Source organism: Bos grunniens, chromosome 4, assembly GCF_055505025.1.
Source record: "Bos grunniens cultivar Pamir isolate PY7600 chromosome 4, Bosgru_T2T1.0, whole genome shotgun sequence".
NCBI lineage: Eukaryota > Metazoa > Chordata > Mammalia > Artiodactyla > Bovidae > Bos > Bos grunniens.
In genome coordinates this window covers 87,930,838-87,949,051 of record NC_141168.1, presented here as the reverse complement: position 1 = coordinate 87,949,051, position 18,214 = coordinate 87,930,838, and the positions used below count along the sequence as shown (strand labels likewise).

At 38.2% G+C, this 18,214-nt stretch overlaps 1 protein-coding gene across 9 annotated transcripts in view; it reads left to right on the top strand.

Annotated features, from left to right (window-relative positions):
* SLC25A40 (solute carrier family 25 member 40) overlaps positions 1-18,214 on the top strand; it is an 80,427-nt gene that overhangs the window by 42,490 nt on the left and 19,723 nt on the right. For 3 of the 9 annotated variants that reach the window (XM_086397331.1, XM_086397326.1, XM_086397327.1), the window contains 4 exons: positions 5,814-5,882; positions 7,199-7,320; positions 9,236-9,295; positions 11,062-11,168. The exons of 1 other annotated variant lie outside the window; for it this stretch is intronic. In XM_086397331.1, the coding sequence (XP_086253457.1) occupies positions 7,224-7,320; positions 9,236-9,295; positions 11,062-11,168 (264 nt within the window). In that variant the 5' untranslated portion in view covers positions 5,814-5,882; positions 7,199-7,223. Of the gene's footprint in view, positions 1-2,233; positions 2,353-5,754; positions 5,883-7,198; positions 8,293-9,235; positions 9,296-11,061; positions 11,169-18,214 lie in introns of those variants that run through there. 5 more of the 9 variants (XM_086397332.1, XM_086397333.1, XM_086397328.1 and 2 more) reach the window with 4 other exon arrangements.

Genomic DNA, 18,214 nt, shown 5'->3' with positions numbered 1-18,214 from the left:
ATAATTGATAATACTGTGTTGTATAACTGACATGTGCTAAGAAAGTAGAACTTAAATGTTTTCACTAAAAGACATATTGCTAAATATGTGAGGTGATGGATGTGCTGATTGATTAGATAGAAGGTACTTTTTCACAGCATATACATATATCAAGTCACTATAATAATCTTAGGAATTTTATATCAGTTTTACATTAGTAAAGAAAAAAGAATGAAAGGAAAAGAAAGTTTATAGCAAATTAGGATTGGAAAGAAAATTCCTTAATGTGATGAAGAATGTTTAAAAATAAATGGATAAAAAGTCTAGAGCAAACATCATTCTCATGGGTAATCTTAGAAGAATTCTTTTAAAATTCAGAAATGGAACAAATATACTCATTTTCTCTATTTATCTAATACTGTATTATACATCTTAGCTATGCAAAAAGGAAATTAAGATGGTAGCATGATGATTAGGAATGATGGAAATCAGTCATTGTTTGCAGACAAATATGCACTTTGATGGACTTCTCACATGGCACAGTGGTAAAGAACCCGCCTGCTGATGCAAGAGATGCAGTTTCACCCCTTGGGGTTGGGAAGATTGCCTGGAGGAGGAAATGGCAACCCACTCCAGTATTCTTGCCTGGACAATTCCATTGACAGAGGAACCAATGTATAGTCTATGGAGTTGCAAAGAGTCAGACATGACTGAGCCACTGAACACAGCATAGCATACACATTTACATAAAAAACTCGTGAGAGTCTATAAGTCAACAGTTAAAAATAATAGAGGATTTTTTTTTTTTTTTTAGCAAGATTGGCTGGATACATGCTTAATAGATAAAAAAAAATCAGTTGCATGTTCTAACTGCACAGAGCAAGTGAAAGTCGCTCAGTCATGTCCCACTCTTTACAACCCCATGGACTACAGTCCATGGAATTCTCCAGGCCAGAATACTGGAGTGGGTAGCCTTTCCCTTCTCCAGGGGGGTCTTCGCAACCCAGGGATCGAACCCAGGTCTCCTGCATTGCAGGCAGATTCTTTACCAGCTGAGCCACAAGGGAAGCCCAAGAATACTGGAGTGGGTAGCCTATCCCTTCTCCAGCAGATCTTCCCAACCCAGGAATCGAACTGGGGTCTCCTGCCTTGAAGGCAGGTTCTTTACCAACTGAGCTATCTGGGAAGCCCGACTGCACAGAGAACATGTGATTAAAAGGAAGACACTGTTTTATGTTAGTAGTAGAGATTATCAGGTACCTAGAACTAGATCTGCCACAATATGCAATATCTCTGTAGGACAAATTTTAAAACTTCTCAGAACAACGTTAAGATCGGAGTAAATGAAAGAAAGGTCTGTCTAGTCAAAGCTGTGGTTTTTCCAGTAGTTGTGTATGGATGTGAGAGTTGGACTATGAAGAAAGCTGAGTGCCGAAAAACTGATGGTTTTGATCTGTGGTGTTGGAGAAAACCCTTGAGAGTCCTTGGAACTGCAAGGAGATCAAACCAGTTAATCCTGAAGGAAATCAGTCCTGAATATTCATTGGAAGGACTGATGCTGAAAGTGAAGCTCCAATACTTTGGCCACCTGATGGGAAGAACTGACTCATTGGAAAAGACCCTGATGCTGAGAAAGATTGAAGGTGGGAAGATAAGGGGACAACAAAGGATGAGATGATTGGATGGCATCAGACTGGATGGACATGAGTTTGAGTAGGCTCTGGGAGTTGGTGATGGACAGGGAAGCCTGGAGTGCTGCAGTCCATGGGGTTGCAAAGAGTCGGACACGAGTGAGCGACTAAACTGAACTGAAATGAAAGAACAGACTGTATTCACGGTTAAAATCCTCACCAGTTTTATCTATAGATTCAATTCAATTTGAGTCAAAATCCCAAAGAGGTTTTTCAAGGAACATGGTAAGATGGTTTTTAAACTTCTGTGAAGGGACCATAGGGCCAGGAGTAACCATGACACTTGTGAAGAAGAGGTACAGAGAGGGTAGACTTACCCTACCAAACATAATACAGTGTGCTACAGTTTAAGGATGGATAAGTTGGCAAATAGAATAGAGAGACCGGAAGCAATTCCATACTGAAATGAAACTTAGTTTTGACCAAGTAGTATGTCAGTTTAAAGGAGAAAGGAAGGATTTAATTTTTTTTTTAATTTTTTTTTTTTTGACATGGACCACTTTTAAAGTCTTTTTGGAGTCTGTTACAATATTGCTTTTATCTTTCCATGTTTTGGCCCTGAGGCCTAGGGGATCCTTGCTTCCTGACCAGGGATTGAACCTGTACCCCCTGCATTGGAAGACAAAGTCTTAACCACTGGACGACCGGGGAAGTCCCAGAGGGATTTAATGTTTGGAGCTGGGTAAAGTGGTTATCTGTTTTAACATGGAAAAAAGTGAAATTGGATCACTGCTTCACATGCTATTAAAATACTTCTGCATGGATTGAAGGTGAAAGTTTAGTCAGTCATGGATTAAGGACTTAAAATTTGGTGATAGCAGAAGTTTAAAACTTTTAGGGGAGAAATATAGATGAATATGTTTGGGACATTTGAGTAGGGAAAGATTGTTTAAAGAAAGCACAAAAAAGTTATCTATAAAGGAAAAGATCAATAAATTTGGCTACATTAAGAACTTTGACCTTTTCCTTATACCATATACAAAATCAACCCAGAATGGATTAAGATTTAAGTGTGAGGCCCCAAATATCAAAACTCCTGGAAGAAAACAGGATAGCAGCTTCGTAGCATTTATCTTGGCAGTGATTTCTTGGCTGTGACACGAGAAACAACAATAAAAATGAAAGTATATTAAACTGAAAAGTTTCAGTACACGAAAGGCAGTAAACTGGTAAAAGGACAGTCTGTAGAATGGGAGAAAAATATTTACAAACAATATATCTATTAAGGGTCTAGTATCCAATGGCACCCCACTCTAGTACTCTTGCCTGGAAAATCCCATGGATGGAAGAGTCCATGGGGTCGATAAGAGTCGGACAAGACTCAGCGACTTCGCTTTCACTTTTCACTTTCCTGCATTGGAGAAGGCAATGGCAACCCACTCCAGTGTTCTTGCCTGGAGAATCTCATGGACGGGGGAGCCTCGTGGGCTGCCGTCTATGGGGTTGCACAGAGTCGGACATGATTGAAGCGACTTAGCAGCAGCAGCAGCAGTATCCAAAATATTTGTGAAGCACCTACAGCTTAAAAAACAAATAATTTGATTTAAAAATGGATAGAAGACCTTAAAAGACATTTTTCAACGATGAGGTACAAATGACCAATAGTATGTGAAAAGACACTGAGCGTGACTAATCATCAAGCAGATGAAATCAAAATCCCAAGGTTGTCACTTGATACTTCTTGTTCAGTCGCTCAGTCATGTCTAACTTTGCAAGCCCATGGACTGCAGCATGCCAGGCTTCCCTGTCCTTCACTATCTCCAGGAGTTTATTTAAACTCATGTCCACTGGGTCCATCCACTGAGTCAATCCATCGTCCATTCAACTATCTCATCCTCTGTCTCCCTCTTTTCTTGCCCTCAGTCTTTCCTAGCATCAGGGTCTTTTCCAATGAGTCGGCTCTTCTCATCAGATGGCCAAAGTATTGGAGCTTCAGCATCATTCCTTCCAGTGAATATTCAGGGTTGATTTTCTTTAGGATTGACTGGTTTGACCTTGCTGTCCAAGGGACTCTCAAGAATCTTCTCCAGTACCACAGTTCAAAAGCATCCATTCTTCAGTGCTCTGCCTTCTTTATGGTCCAGTTTTTACAACCATATGTAACTATTGGAAAGACCATAGCTTTGACTATACGGACCTTTGTCTGCAAAGTGATGTCTTTGCTTTTTAACACAGGTTTGTTATAGCTTTTCTGCCAAGAAGCAGTTGTGTTCTAATTTCACAGCTGCAGTCACCACCTGCAGTGATTTTAGAGCCCAAGAAGAGGAAATCTGTCACTGCTTCCACCTTTTCCCCTTCTATTTACCATGAAGTGATTGAACCAGATGCCATGATCTTAGTTTTTTTTTTTCAATATTTAATTGTAAGCTGGCTTTTTCACTTTCCTCTTTCACCCTCATGAAGAGGTTCTTAAGTTCTTCTTTGGTTTCTCTCATTAGAGTGGTATCATCCGCATGTCTGAGGTTGTTGATATTTCTGGTAATCTTGATTCCAGCTTGTAACTCACCCAGCCTGGCATTTCTCATGATGTGCTCTGCGTATAAGTTAAATAAACAGGATGACAATAAACAACAGCCTTGTTGTACTCCTTTCTCAATCCTGAACCAGTCAGTTGTTCCATACAGAGTTCTAACTGTTGCATCTTGACCCACATGCAGGTTTCTCAGGAGACAGATACGATGGTCTTGTATTCCCATCTCTTTAAGAGCTTTCCACAGTTTGTTATGATCCACACAGTCAAAGACTTTAGCAGAGTCAGTGAAACAGAGGTAGATGTTTTTTTGGAATTCCCTTTCTTTTCTCTGTGATCCAGAAAATGTTGGCAATTTGGTCTCTGGTTCCTCTACCTTTTCTAAATCAGCTTTTATGCCTGGAAGTTTTCAGTTCACGTGATGCTAGTCTAGCTTTGAGGATTTTGAGCATAACCTTAATAGCATGGGAGATGCGTGTAATTGTCCAGTGGTTTGAACATTCTTTAGTGCTACCCTTCTTGGGAATTGGGATGAGGATCAACCTTTTCCAGTCGTATGGCCACTGCTGTGTTTTCCAACTTTGCTGACATAATGAGTGCAGCACTTTGATAGCATCATCTAGGATTTTAAATAGCTTTGCTGGAATTCCATCACCTCCACTAGCCTTATTGATAGCATTACTTCCTGAGGCCCACTTGACTTCACACTCTACAATGTCTGGCTCTGGGTGAGTGATCACACCATCGTGGTTATCTGGGTTATTGAGACCTTTTTTGTACAGTTCTTCTGTACCTCTCTTCTTGATCTCTTCTGCTTCTATTAGGTCTTTACCATTTCTGCCTTTTATTGTGCCCATCTTTGGATGAAATGTTCCTTTATATTTCTGATTTTCTTGAAGAGATCTCTAGTCTTTCCCTTTCTGTTGTTTTCCTCTATTTCTTGGCATTGTTTGTTGAAGAAGAGGAAATTTGACAAATAGAACTATAGATAGAAGTCCATAATATTGTACAGTAGGCAGCGAACAAAATCATTCCAAAAGACCTCTTATGTACATACAATAACATTATCTCACCAAACAAAATCAAGAATATTTTTAAAATATCTGATATCCAATCCATATTCAGATTTCTTTAGTTACTTTCAAACTGGCTTTTTAAAGTTCTCTTCTTTAAACCAGGATGCATTTGAGTGGATTCCTTTATTCTAGAACAGTGCACCTCCCTGCCACCTTTTTCCCACCGTACTTTCACTCAAAGAAGCTAAGACCTTAGTCCTGTAGACCAGAGGGTTACCTTCTGTGTTGTGGCAACCTTTACCATGTTACCTTAGTCTGAATTTCCTCCATGCGTCACAAAATCTGGTTGTTCAACTCCTATTGATACTAAGATGGATCAGTATGTGCAGGTTTAGAATTGTCTGTTTTTAAAGTAGAGTATATTTGCTGGGATAATATGAAGATTTTTGTGTGATAATGCTTTCATAACTCTAAGGTAATATTTCTGGAGTGCTCTTCATATTCTGCAAAGTACTTAATAAAATATTTCATAAATAATAGTTAATAAATATTAGTTGATTTATGTTTTAAAGTTTTTTTATATACTCCTTTCCTTTAGGTTTGCTATCCGTTTCCTGTGTGAAAAGATAAGACAGTTTCTTTCTTTTTTCACTACAGATTTTCAGATACTGATGTTACAAACAATAAAATATTGGAACATAGAGTTGAGGAAAAGACTTAAATCAGGTAGGTAAATAATAAAAGCCTAAAGAAACAGTAGAAGCATTCATTTTTATAAAGGTTGTAATTGGGATAATTGACAAAATTGGAAAATGAACTTTAGAATACTGTCAGCATTAAGTTTCCTGAATTTGGTAATTGGACCTCAATTATATGAAAATATTCTGAGGTGTTTAGGATGAACGGGGTATGATGTATGCAGTCTACTTTCAAATGGGTCAGAAAAAATAAATGATATGTAGTATGGGAGAGTGTTGGTGAATTTATGAGCTAACAGTAACTCATATATTACCATAGAAATATAAATTGGTCCAGTCTTTCTGGAAAGCAGTGGTAATTTTTCTCAGGTTTTTAGTTTAGCCCAGCAGTCTTACTTTTTCTCCTATAGTAATTGTAAAGACACTACAGTAAGATGTATGTATAAATATATTTATATGAGAGTTTATGAAATTAAAGAATTAATAAATTGGCAATAACCTGAATATCTAAGAGGCTGACTACATAAATATAATTGAAAACCATGTAAGCATTAAAAATGATGTCAATCTGTATTTATTAACATATCTATATTTTTAAGCATCAAAGTTGGCTACTAAAAGCTATGAATGGTGTTAATCTATTTTGTCTTTCAAACAAGATGCATGTATAGATACTTGAATGTTCATACATATTCAGTTAGATGTAATCTGCCTCCATATTTGCGTTTTTGTGTACATAGACCTTTGGAAAGATGATACTATATGTTGCCAGTGGTTATTCTTTTAATAAGTTTATAAGTGATTTTTATACTCTTTTGTGTTGAGTTTTTCAAAAGAGTATATATTGCTTTTCTCACTATCTTATTTCTAAAATAATGCTTTTTATGAAGCTTATGCTTTTGATTTATTTTGTACTTTTGCAGCAGTGTTTGCAGTGCAATAAAAATAGTGCTGTATTTGCTGACAACTCGACTAGATTCAAGTATCTGAGTGGTTCTTATGAGGCCGAATTCTGATTTTGAGTCTTATTGGTCAGCTGCTTTCATTCTGTTCCATGGCCGGAGTGTTTTCTTAATGCTCTATTGATTTGTCTTGCAAATGTGATGCTGCTCACATAGCTTAGCTGAAGTTACCACTTTTGGAACATCCGAGAACACGTTCTATTAATGACAGTTGTGTAGTGTTTTTGCGTATGGAACTTATGTGTATACTTCTGCTGGTCAACAACATATGCTTTGATAGGAATACTGGTTTTAGTTTTTATAGTTTATTTAACTTTTAGCAGTTAGTTTTGCGGGCATCTTCTGTTACACTTTCATTTTACATCTTGCTTTTCTTTAACAGATTTTGCTACTGTTAGTTAAAAGATATGGATCCTGAATCAGAGGGACCAGCAGTTATCACAGTGACGCCGCTTCAGCAAATGTTCGCCTCTTGCACTGGAGCTATACTGACATCACTGATGGGTAAAATAATGTTAGGATGTAGATTATGTATCTGAATGAATTATTGATCCCACTTGAATTTTACTCTGAAATACTGATAATATTATCATTCATGCTTCATCATGATAACAGGAAAGAGCCCTGGACAGAGAATCGAGAGACTAGAATTTTAGTCTTTGCTTTGCTGTTCTCAGGATGAATGTACTTTGGGATTGTCTTTATTCTTTTTGAACTTAATTTTTCCTCTCTAAATTTAGGGGCTCAGATCTGAAGTTCTTGGAGGTCTCTGTCAAAACTTTTATGACGATTATCCTTTTTAAAATAGTAAAAATATGGGGTTAAATATTAGCATAATGAAAAACATAGACGTTGGGTAACTTACAGTAGCAACAAATTCAGATTATCATTTACTTTGCTTTTAGTGAATTGCTTAAATTTCTCTGGACTACATTTCTCTGTCTTTAAATGAATTTCTTATAGACACAGCCAAATGACACAGTAGGTGACAGTTTAACATTTGAATGAGTTGGCTGGTTCATTTAAGTAAGATAGCAGGTATTGTCTCTCAGTTGCGTCTGACTCTTTGCGATCCCGTGGAATGTAGTCCACCAGGCTTCTCTGTCCATGGAATTCTCCAGGCAGGAATATTGGAGGGGGTTGCCATTTTCTTTTCCATGGGATCTTCCTGAGCCCGGGGTTGAACCCAGGTCTCCTACCTTGCAGGCAGATTCGTTACTGCCTGAGCCACCAGGAAGCCCAAGATGGTTAGAACAAATGTAAACTAATTGTTTTAGCAGTCCATTCTGAAGGAGATCAGCCCTGGGATTTCTTTGGAAGGAATGATGCTAAAGCTGAAACTCCAGTACTTTGACCACGTCATGCGAAGAGTTGACTCATTGGAAAAGACTCTGATGCTGGGAGGGAAATGGGGGCAGGAGGAGAAGGGGACGACCGAGGATGAGATGGCTGGATGGCGTCACTGACTCGATGGACGTGAGTCTGAGTGAACTCCGGAAGTTGGTGATGGACAGGGAGGCCTGGCGTGCTGCGATTCATGGGGTCGCAAAGAGTCGGACACGACTGAGCGACTGATCTGATCTGATCTGATTTTACTTCAGATCATAATGCCCATTTTCCTTTGCTGCACTGTTCCCATATAGAGTAACACAATATGGTAGCAAGAATGAGTTATGGATAGCTTACTCAAATTTTCGATACCTGTGGTTTTTATTTGATACAGATGAATTTAACAGAGGGAGATTTTAATATAGGGAGACATATTATTTGATTATTGATTACTTGTAATACATAGTTATCTTCAGATATTTAAGTGGTCTTTTGGAACATTCACTTTTATCTTAGATAACATATTTTCTTAGAAATACCAGTATTTTAGCTTTAATGTTAATGGAATTATAGCCATAGAAATAGTATAAATGAGAGTTTGCTGCTGCTGCTAAGTCGCTTCAGTCGTGTTCAACTCTGCGACCCCGTAGACGGCAGCCCACTAGGCTCCTCCGTCCCTGGGATTCTCCAGGCGAGAACACCGGAGTGGGTTGCCATTTCCTTCTCCAATGCATGAAAGTGAAAAGTGAAAGTGAAGTCGCTCAGTCGTGTCCGACTCTTAGTGACCCCATGGACTGTAGCCTACCAGGCTTCTCCATCCATGGGATTTTCCAGGGAGGAGTACTGGAGTGGGGTGCCATTGCCTTCTCCAAAATGAGAGTTTAGTACCTGTGAAAGAAGTAACTACATTTTCTCATTGTTCCTCTTTAAACAAAATTCAAATGCAAAAAATTAGAATGTTAACACTTAAAACCACTTTATGATAAATAGTTTTAACCATTATATAGGTATCATGTGTATTTTCTTTGGACAAACATCTATACAAATTACAGATATCACTTGTTAATTGAAATTTTATGTATCTTCATAGTGACACCCTTTGATGTTGTTAAAATTCGACTCCAAGCCCAAAACAACCCATTCCCCAAAGGTATGTGTTCAGCTTATCCTGAAAATGTTATGTTAGGTTTTTAAATGTCACTGCATTCATTTTTTTAAGAAAATAATATTCTCTTTTTGCCAGTTTTTGAAAACTGATGCCTTTGTCCTCATGCGGAAACATTTTCCTCATTTCTTAGTTATACCTGATGAAGTCTAGGCAGAAAACAAGTACAGTTGACCCTTGAAGAATGAGGAGGTTAAGGTTGCCCACCGTTGGTGTAGCTGAAAATCTGCCTATAATTTACAGTTGGCCCTCAGTGTCCATAATTCCTCTGTTTTTGCAGTTCCTTATCCTTGGGTTCAGCCAACTGCAGATCGTGTAACACTGTGGCATTTACTATTGAAAACAATCTGTATAAGTAGACCCTCACAGTGCAGACTCATGTTGTTCAAGGGTCAACAGGCTGTGTGTATACGTGCATATGTATAACACATATAACACTTTCATGAACCTACTAACAAATGGAGAGGACAGTTTTGTATTTCAGTATATGCCTCACAAGTAAGAACAGAATTTTACTTATAAGGGACCTTGAATCTAGCTTCCTACTTTAGTCCAAGAGCTGTGCCCATCCTACAGTATTCCTCCAATAGGCATCTAATTGTCGCTTGAATAGTAATAGGAAATTCAGTATTTTATCAAGCAGCTTGGTTAATTGCTGGACATTAGAGCTTATGTAGACTTTGAGAAGAGTAGTTATATGTTTTTATTAGATAGGCAAAATAACAATTCCTTGATCCATATTTTGCGGTTTTTATAAAAATGTCATTTCGAACGTGTTTAAATAGCAGAAAACAGCCTGTAAGAAAGCTCATACGTAAATGCCACTCTGTTGAATGTGTATCAGGGAGACAGAATGAACAACAGGTATTCAGGTGGATGAAAGAATAGGTGGATTGTAGGAAAGGATGAAAAACAGAGTAGTTTCCTATATATTAAAGATAGACCAGTGTACTATGAAACTGATAGAATTATATACGGTCAAATGGAGAAGACAGTTATGGGAGCAAGAATGAATCCAATAATGGGAAGGAATCATTATTAGAAAAAGTTGTAGTCAATTGGGAAGGAGCTGGCCAGTGTCTAGATTAAGAAGTAAAAATACAGAGAAAGGGACAAAGCATAGCTTTATTTGCATGGGTTGAGATTATGAAAAACATTTTTTCATAATCGACTTTTTCAGTTGAGATGTAATTGATACAGAACATAGTGTTAGTTTTAGGAATACAGTATAATGATTTCATGTATGTATATATTGAAAAATGATTACCACAATAAGTTTAGCCAGGATCCATCACCTCATATAGTTAATATAATTTTTTCCTTGTAATGAGCTCTTTTAAGATTCAGATATGCATTGTTTCATAATATATTTTGGTCGGAATTTCCCTTACACACCACAGACTTTTCTTCTGATCAGATAGAGAAGATGCACACCCATACTGTCTTTTCAAAAGAGGTTTTCCTCTTATCTTTTCTCTCCATTCCCTCAGATAACTGAAGAGAATTTTTTTCTGTGTACATTTTTTGACTATAGTCCTGCAAACAGAATCCAGTAATTTATTCAATTGCTTTTCACCACTGTGAGTTTAGAGCCCAGTGCTGTCATTAAACAAATCAGATTGTTTCATCCTAAAAGGTGAAGACAAAATTGTGTCTTGTTCATCCTGCTCCTTGTATTTTTATTTTGATCATCTGTAAAAATAATACACTTGTGTGAAATAAGTGTTGACCATTGTAATCTTCTTTGTTAGGAAAATGTTTTCTATATAGTAATGGACTTATGGATCATCTGTGTGTCTGTGAAGAGGAAGGCAACAAAGCATGGTATAAGAAGCCAGGACATTTCCAGGGAACATTGGTAAAGAGGTTACATTATTTATAATCACAGCATGTTTTTTATTCTTATGTTTATTCTTCTATATGAAAGACTCAACAGTTGCAAGACAGTAAAGAGTCCATCATGTAGTTAGCACACAGTTAAAAGGTAGACATTGAAGCAGAAGAGGAGAAAGACTTTTTTTACTTTTAATTCTTTGTTAACTTTATGTTCATCTGTTTATGCTTTCTTATATATGGGGGAAAAGGAGTAGGTTTTTAAAATTTTGAAATGCTTGTAGATCATAATTTTAAGAAAAATATTCAGAGACAGACCCTGTGTACCCTTTGCCAGTTTCTCCCAGTTGGTTACATGCAACAGGATGAGTACAATATGACCATCAGGATGTTGACATTGATACAGTGAAGATACAGAACAATTCTACCACCCAGGGATCCTTCCTGTTTCCATTCTGTAGTCACACCTACTTCTTAACTCCTACCAACCACTAGCCTGTTCCCCGTTTACATAATTTTGTCATCTTAAGAATGTTCTATAAATGGAATTGTAACAGGACATTTTGGGATTGGTACTTCTGACTTATTTTAATTGTCTGAAGATTCATTCAAGTTGTTTACTGTATCAATAGTTTGCTCCTTTTTATTACTCACTAGTATTACATGGTATGGATATGCCATAGTTTGTTTCAAGTGGTTTCCAATTTTTGGCTCTGAATAAAACTGCTGGATATGTTCATTCACAGGTTTTGGTGTCAACATATAAGAAAAAACTACTCACTGTTTTTCTCTCTGAACACTCAGAATTCTTCTGAACAAATTAGTGGTATTTTCCCCCCTACCAAGCAGTCCTCTAGTTCAGACCGGTAGTGTTCTGCAGTTTAACTCCATTCTGACACCATCTACCTGGAGTTAGTTGTTAGCTCCCATGGGGATGTTCCCATTTCAGATGCCACCCTCAAGGCCAGGTTGTCACCCATGCTTCTGACTGACTGGCTGCAAGTCAAAAGACGGAAGTTCCCACGATCCTTTCCTTGGGTTCAGTAATTTGCTAGAATAGCTTGCAGAACTCAGGAAGGAATTTTACTTAAGAGATTACTCGTTTATTATGAAGGGACACAACTCAGGAACAGCTAGATAGGAGAGGTGCACAGGGCAGGACTTAGGGGAGGCATAGAGCTTCTATGTCCTCTCCAGGCCTGTCATTCTCCCAGCACCTCCCTATGCTCACCAGCCTGGAAGCATCCAGATGCCTTTCTTCAGAGATTTGAATGGAGGCATCACTCGTCATTGTTCACTCACTCAGTCATGTCTGACTTTGCAACACCATGTGCTGTAGAACACCAGGCTCCCCTGTCCTTCACCATCTCCCTGAGTTTGCTCAAACTCATGTCCTTTGAGTCGATGCCATCCAACCGTCTGATCCTCTATTGCCACATTCTCTTGCCCTCAATCTTTTCCAGCATCATGGTCTTTTCCAGTGAGTTGGCTCCTTGCATCAGGTGGCCAAACTATTAGAGCTTCAACATCAGTCCTTTCAATGAATATTGAGGTGACTTCCTTTAGGATTGACTGGTTTGATCTCCTTGCTGTCCAAAGGACTCTCAAGAGTCTTCTCCAACACCATAGCTCAAAAGCATCAATTCTTCGGCACTTAGACTTCTTTATGGTCGAACTCCGACATCTGTAGATGACTATGGAAAAACCATAGCTTTGACTATACTGACCTTTGTCAGCAAAGTGATGTTTCTGCTTTTTAATACGCTGTCTAGGTTGGTCATAGCTTTTCTTCCAAGGAGCAAGCATCTTTTAATTTCATGGCTGCAGTCACCATCTGCAGTGATTTTGGAGCCCAAAAAATAAAGTCTGTCACTTTTTCCACGGTTTCCCATCTATTTGCCATGAAGTGATCTTAGTTTTCTGAATGTTGAGTTTTAAGCCAACTTTTCACTCTCCTCTTTCACTTTCATCAAGAGGCTCTTTAGTTCTTTGTTTTCTGCCATAAGGGTGGTGTCATCTGTATATCTGAGGTTATTGATATTTCTCCTGGCAATTTTGATTCCAGCTTGTGCTTCATCCAGGCTGACACTTCTCATGATGTACTCTGCATATAAGTTAAATATGCAGGGTGAAAATACATAGTGTGGACGTACTTCTTTCCCGATTTGGAACCAGTCTGTTGTTCCATGTCCAGTTCTAACTGTTGCTTCTTGACCTCCAGATTTCTCAGGAAGCAGGTCAGGTGGTCTGGTGTTCCCATCTCTTTAAGAATTTTCCACAGTTTGTTGTGATCCACACAGTCAAAGGCTTTGGCATAGTAATAAAGCAGAAGTAGATGTTTTTTTCAGAAATTCCCTTGCTTTTTCTATGATCCAAAGGATGTTGGCAGTTTAATTTCTGCTTCCTCTGCCTTTTTTAATCCAACTTGTACATCTGGAAGTTCTTGGTTCACATACTTTTGAAGCCTAGCTTGAAGAATTTTGAGCATTACCTTGCTAACATTTAAAATGAGCTCAGTTGTGTGGTAGTTGGAACATTCTTTGGCATTGTTCTTTAATGGGATTGGAATGAAAACTGACCTTTTGCAGTCCTATGGCTACTGCTGAGTTTTCTGAATTTGCTGGCATATTGAATGCAGCACTTGAACAGAATCATCTTTTAGGATTTGAAGTAGGTCAGCTGGAAATCCTTCACCTCCACTAGCTTTGTTTATAGTAATGCCTCCTAAAGCCCACTTGGCTTCACACTCCAGTGTGTCTGGCTCTAGGTGAGTGACCACACCATTATGGTTATCCAGGTCATTAAGATGTTTTTTGTATAGTTCTTCTGTGAATTCTTGCCACCTCTTCTTCATATCTTCTGCTTCTGTTAAGTTCATACTGTTTTTATACCTTTGTTCTATGTCAATTAGGAAATTATAGGAATTTTGGAGCTGTGTGCCAGGAACCATGGATTAAGACCAAAATGTATATATTTTCTTAATCATAATATCATTGTAAGTTTTCATTTCTCTGGAGTAAATATCCATGAGTTTCTGGGTCATATGGTAGTTGCCTGCTTATGGTTTAAGAAACTGCCAGCCTGTTTAGTAGACTGATAGTATCATTTTACATTCCTGTGGCCGTGTATGACTGTCCTAACTTCTCCACATCCTCACTAGTATTTGGTGGTGTTACTATTTTCATTTTAGCAGTTCTGATAAGTGTGTAATAATACCTTATTGTGGTTTTAATTTACATTTTCTGTAGTGGCTACTGATGTTGAAAATCTGTTCATATGTTTATTAGCCATCGGTTTATCCTTTGCAGTGAAATGACTTTTCATGTCATTTGCCCATCTTCTAATTGAACTGTTTATATTTTTACTGTTAAGTTTTGAGTACTCCTTGTATTATCTAGATACTGGTCCTTTGTTGAATATGTAGTTACTAAATTACTAAATTTTTTTCCCCACTCTTTACCTTCCCCCTTTATCCTCTTAAGCAAGGTCTTTCATGGTGTAAAAATTTTTAATTTTGATGAAGTCCAATTAGTTTTTACTTTATAGATCATGCTTCTGGTGTCAAATCTAAGAATTCTTTATTTACTCTTAGATCTGAAGATTTTCTCCTATTTTTAAAGTCCATGATCCATTTTGAGTCATTCTTATATAATATATAGATTTGAGGTTGAAGTTTGTTCTTTTTTGTTTATTTTACCCAATGGTTGTCCACTTGCATTTGTTGAAAAGGTATCATTCCTCCATTAAGATGCTTTTGCACTTTGTCAGAAATCACTTGGGCATATTGTGTGGATCTATTTCTAGGTTGTTTATCCTGTAACATTTATCTATTACCTACATCAGTACCACACAGTCTTAATTAGTGTAGCTGTAGAGTAAGTCCTGAAATCAGGTAAACTGATTCCTTCTACTTTATTCTTATTTTTCTTTTTGAAAGTTGTTTTAGCTATTTCTAAAGTTCCTTTGTCTTTCCATATAAAATGTTTTTGAAATTTAACATTTATTTTTGTGGGTGCTGGGTCTTTGTTGCTGCACGAGGGCTTTCTCTGGTTGCAGCGAGCTTGTACGGGGGCTACTGTAGTTGTGGTGCTCAGGCTTCTCATTGCTGTGACTTCTTTTGTTGTGGAGCTCTGGTTTACTGCCTATGCTTTCTTCTGTAAGTTTTTTGGTTTCACGTCTTAGATATAAGCCTTTAATCTATTTTGAATTTATTTTTGTACCTGATGTGAGAGAGTAGTCCAGTTTGATCCTTCTACGTGTAGCTGTGCAGTTTTCCCAACACTGTTTATTAAAGGGGCAGTCTTTCCCACACTGTGTATTCTTGCCCCTTTTATCATAGATTAATTGCTTATATAATTGTGGGTTCATTGAGCTGTCTCTTCTGTTGATCTGTGTCTGTTTCCTGCCAGTACCATATTGTTTTGATTCAGTTGCTCAGTTCAGTCTCTCAGTAGTGTCCAACTCTTTGCCACCCCTTTCCCTTGTTGATAGTTGTTAGTGTTTAGAAATGCAGTAGATTTCTGTATATTAATTTAGCATCTTGCAACTTTATTGACCTCATGAGGAGCTCTAGTAGTTTTCTGCTGGCATGTTCAGGATTTACTGCGTTTAATATCATGTCATCTGTAAATGGTGACAATTTTACTTCCTCCTTTCCAGTTTGGAATCCTTGTATTTTTTTCTTCTCTTCTGTGGCTAGGACTTTGAAAACTATGTTGAATAAATCATGTTGAGTAATGAGAGTAAGTGTATCCTTGTCTTGTTCCTGATCTTAGAGGAGATGCTTTCAGCTTTTCACTGTTGACTATGATGTTAGCTGTGGGCTTGTTGTGTATGGCTTTTAGTGTGTTGAGGTATATTCCCTCTGTAACCATATACCCACTTTGTTGAGGGTTTTTATCATGAAACAGTGTTGAATTGTGTCAAAAGCTTTTTCTGCACCTATTGAGATGATCATGTGGATTTATTTTTAGCTGAATTATTTTATTTTTATATATTTATTTATAAACTTTATTTTCTTCTTGGCGGTGCTGGGGCTTCGTTGCTATGCAGGCTTTTTTTCCGTCTAGTTGCTGGGAGTGGTGGCTACTCTGTAGTTGGTGGTGCACGGGCTTCTCTTTACGGGGCTTCTCTTGTGGAACACAGGCTTTAGGTGGCACAGGCTTCAGTAGTTGGAGCTCACGGGCTCAGTAGTGGTGGCTCTTGGGCTCTAGAGCACAGGCTTATTTCCTCCTTGGCATGTGGGGTCTTCCTGATCAGGGATCAAGCTCGTGTTTCCTGCATTGGCAGGCAGATTCTTTACCACTGAGCCACCAGGGAAGTCCTCCTCATATGGTTTTATTCTTCAGTCTGTTAATATGGTGTGTCATTGATTGATTTATTGATACTGAACTGTTCTTTCATAAATCTCACTTGATCCTGGTGTGTGACCCCTTTTGATCAGTGTTTATCTTATTAAATTTGGTTTGCTAAGATTTTGTGAGGATTTTTGCATATGTGTCATCAGTGATACTGGCCTGCCATTTTCTTTTTGTGTGTGACATCTTTGCTTGCTTTTGGTATCAGGGTGATGCTGGCCTCATAGAATGAGTTTGGAAGTTTTTCTTCCTGTACAGTTTTTTGGAACAGTTTCAGAAGGATAAGCATTAACTCTTCTCTGAGTATTTGTTAGAATTCACCTGTGAAGCCATCTGGTCATGGACTTTTGTCTGTTGGAAGTTGTTAAATTACTGATTTAATTTCATTTCTGGTAATTCATTTATTCATATTTTCTGTTTCTTTCTGGTTTAGGAATTTTTCCATTTTTTTCCTGGTCATCCATTTTACTGGCATGTAGTTATTAATCTGTTAGGATCCTTTGTATTTCCGTGGTGTCAGTTGTAAAATTCCATTTTGATATATAGGTTTTTGTGTATATATTCCTTTGCTGAGCTGTTCTAATGTTTCATTTGTTTCAGACATCTTTGTAAGTGATGGTCAGTGGTTTATATATTGATTGCTCTAGAACCTTTGTCAGATAATCCTGTCAGTCTCACTGCCAGTGTCTGTTTATTGTCTCCTTTCATTCAGGTTGGCATCTTTCTTCCTGTTTATTTATTTATTGGCTGCACCATGTGGTTTGCAGCATCTTAGTTCCCCAACCGGGGATCGAACCTGGCACCCTGGCAGTGAGAGCGCCAGTTTCTAACCACTGGACCACCAGGGAATTTCTTCTTCCTGCTTCTTAAAATGACAAGTGATTTTTTAAAATATTGGAACCAGGAAATTTTGGGTATTATGAGTCTCTGAATCTCATTTAAATATCCCAGTTGGCCCTTTTGACACTGTCAGCTCAGGAAGAGGGCGCCACCTTATTAATGGGCTGGCAGAGCTGGAAGTCCGTGTTCCTCACTCAGCCTCCAGACACATGGAGTGGGGGTCGGGGCTTTCACTTTGGGACACTGTGGTCTGAGTGTTTGTGTTCCCTCCAGAATTCACTGTAGAAATCCTAATGCCTGATGCAATCGTTTTAGGACCTGGAGCCTTTGGGAGTTGATTAGGTCATGAGGGCAGAGACCTCATGAATGAGATTATTGCCCTTAGAAGAGAGACCGCAGAGCTTCCTTGCCCTTCTGCCTTGTGACGATACAATGAGAAGTGTGAAATCCAGAACAGGGCCCTCATTTGACCTGGATCTTGGACTTCCGGCCTTGAGAACTGAGAAATAAATTAGTGTTGTTCATAAGCTACCCACTCTGTCGTGTTTCATTATAGCAGCGTTAACAGACTAAGGCAGTGGGAGTGGAATTTCTGACTCCCCTGGTGATTTCCGTTGCCTCTGGTGAGGCGGCCTTATCACTGTCTCCACTACTAGTCCTCTGATACTACTAAGCGCCCTTGACATACTCATCATTGTTACTGAAAATCCCCAGGCTGGTAATTTTAAAATCTCTGCCATATCTGAGTCTGATTTTGATGTTTGGTTTGTTTCTTCAGACTACATTTTTTGCCTGTTGGTATGCTTTGTAATTCTTTTTGTTGAAAGCTGGGCATGATGTATTGGGTTAAAAGACAGACCTTGAATGTGAAGTG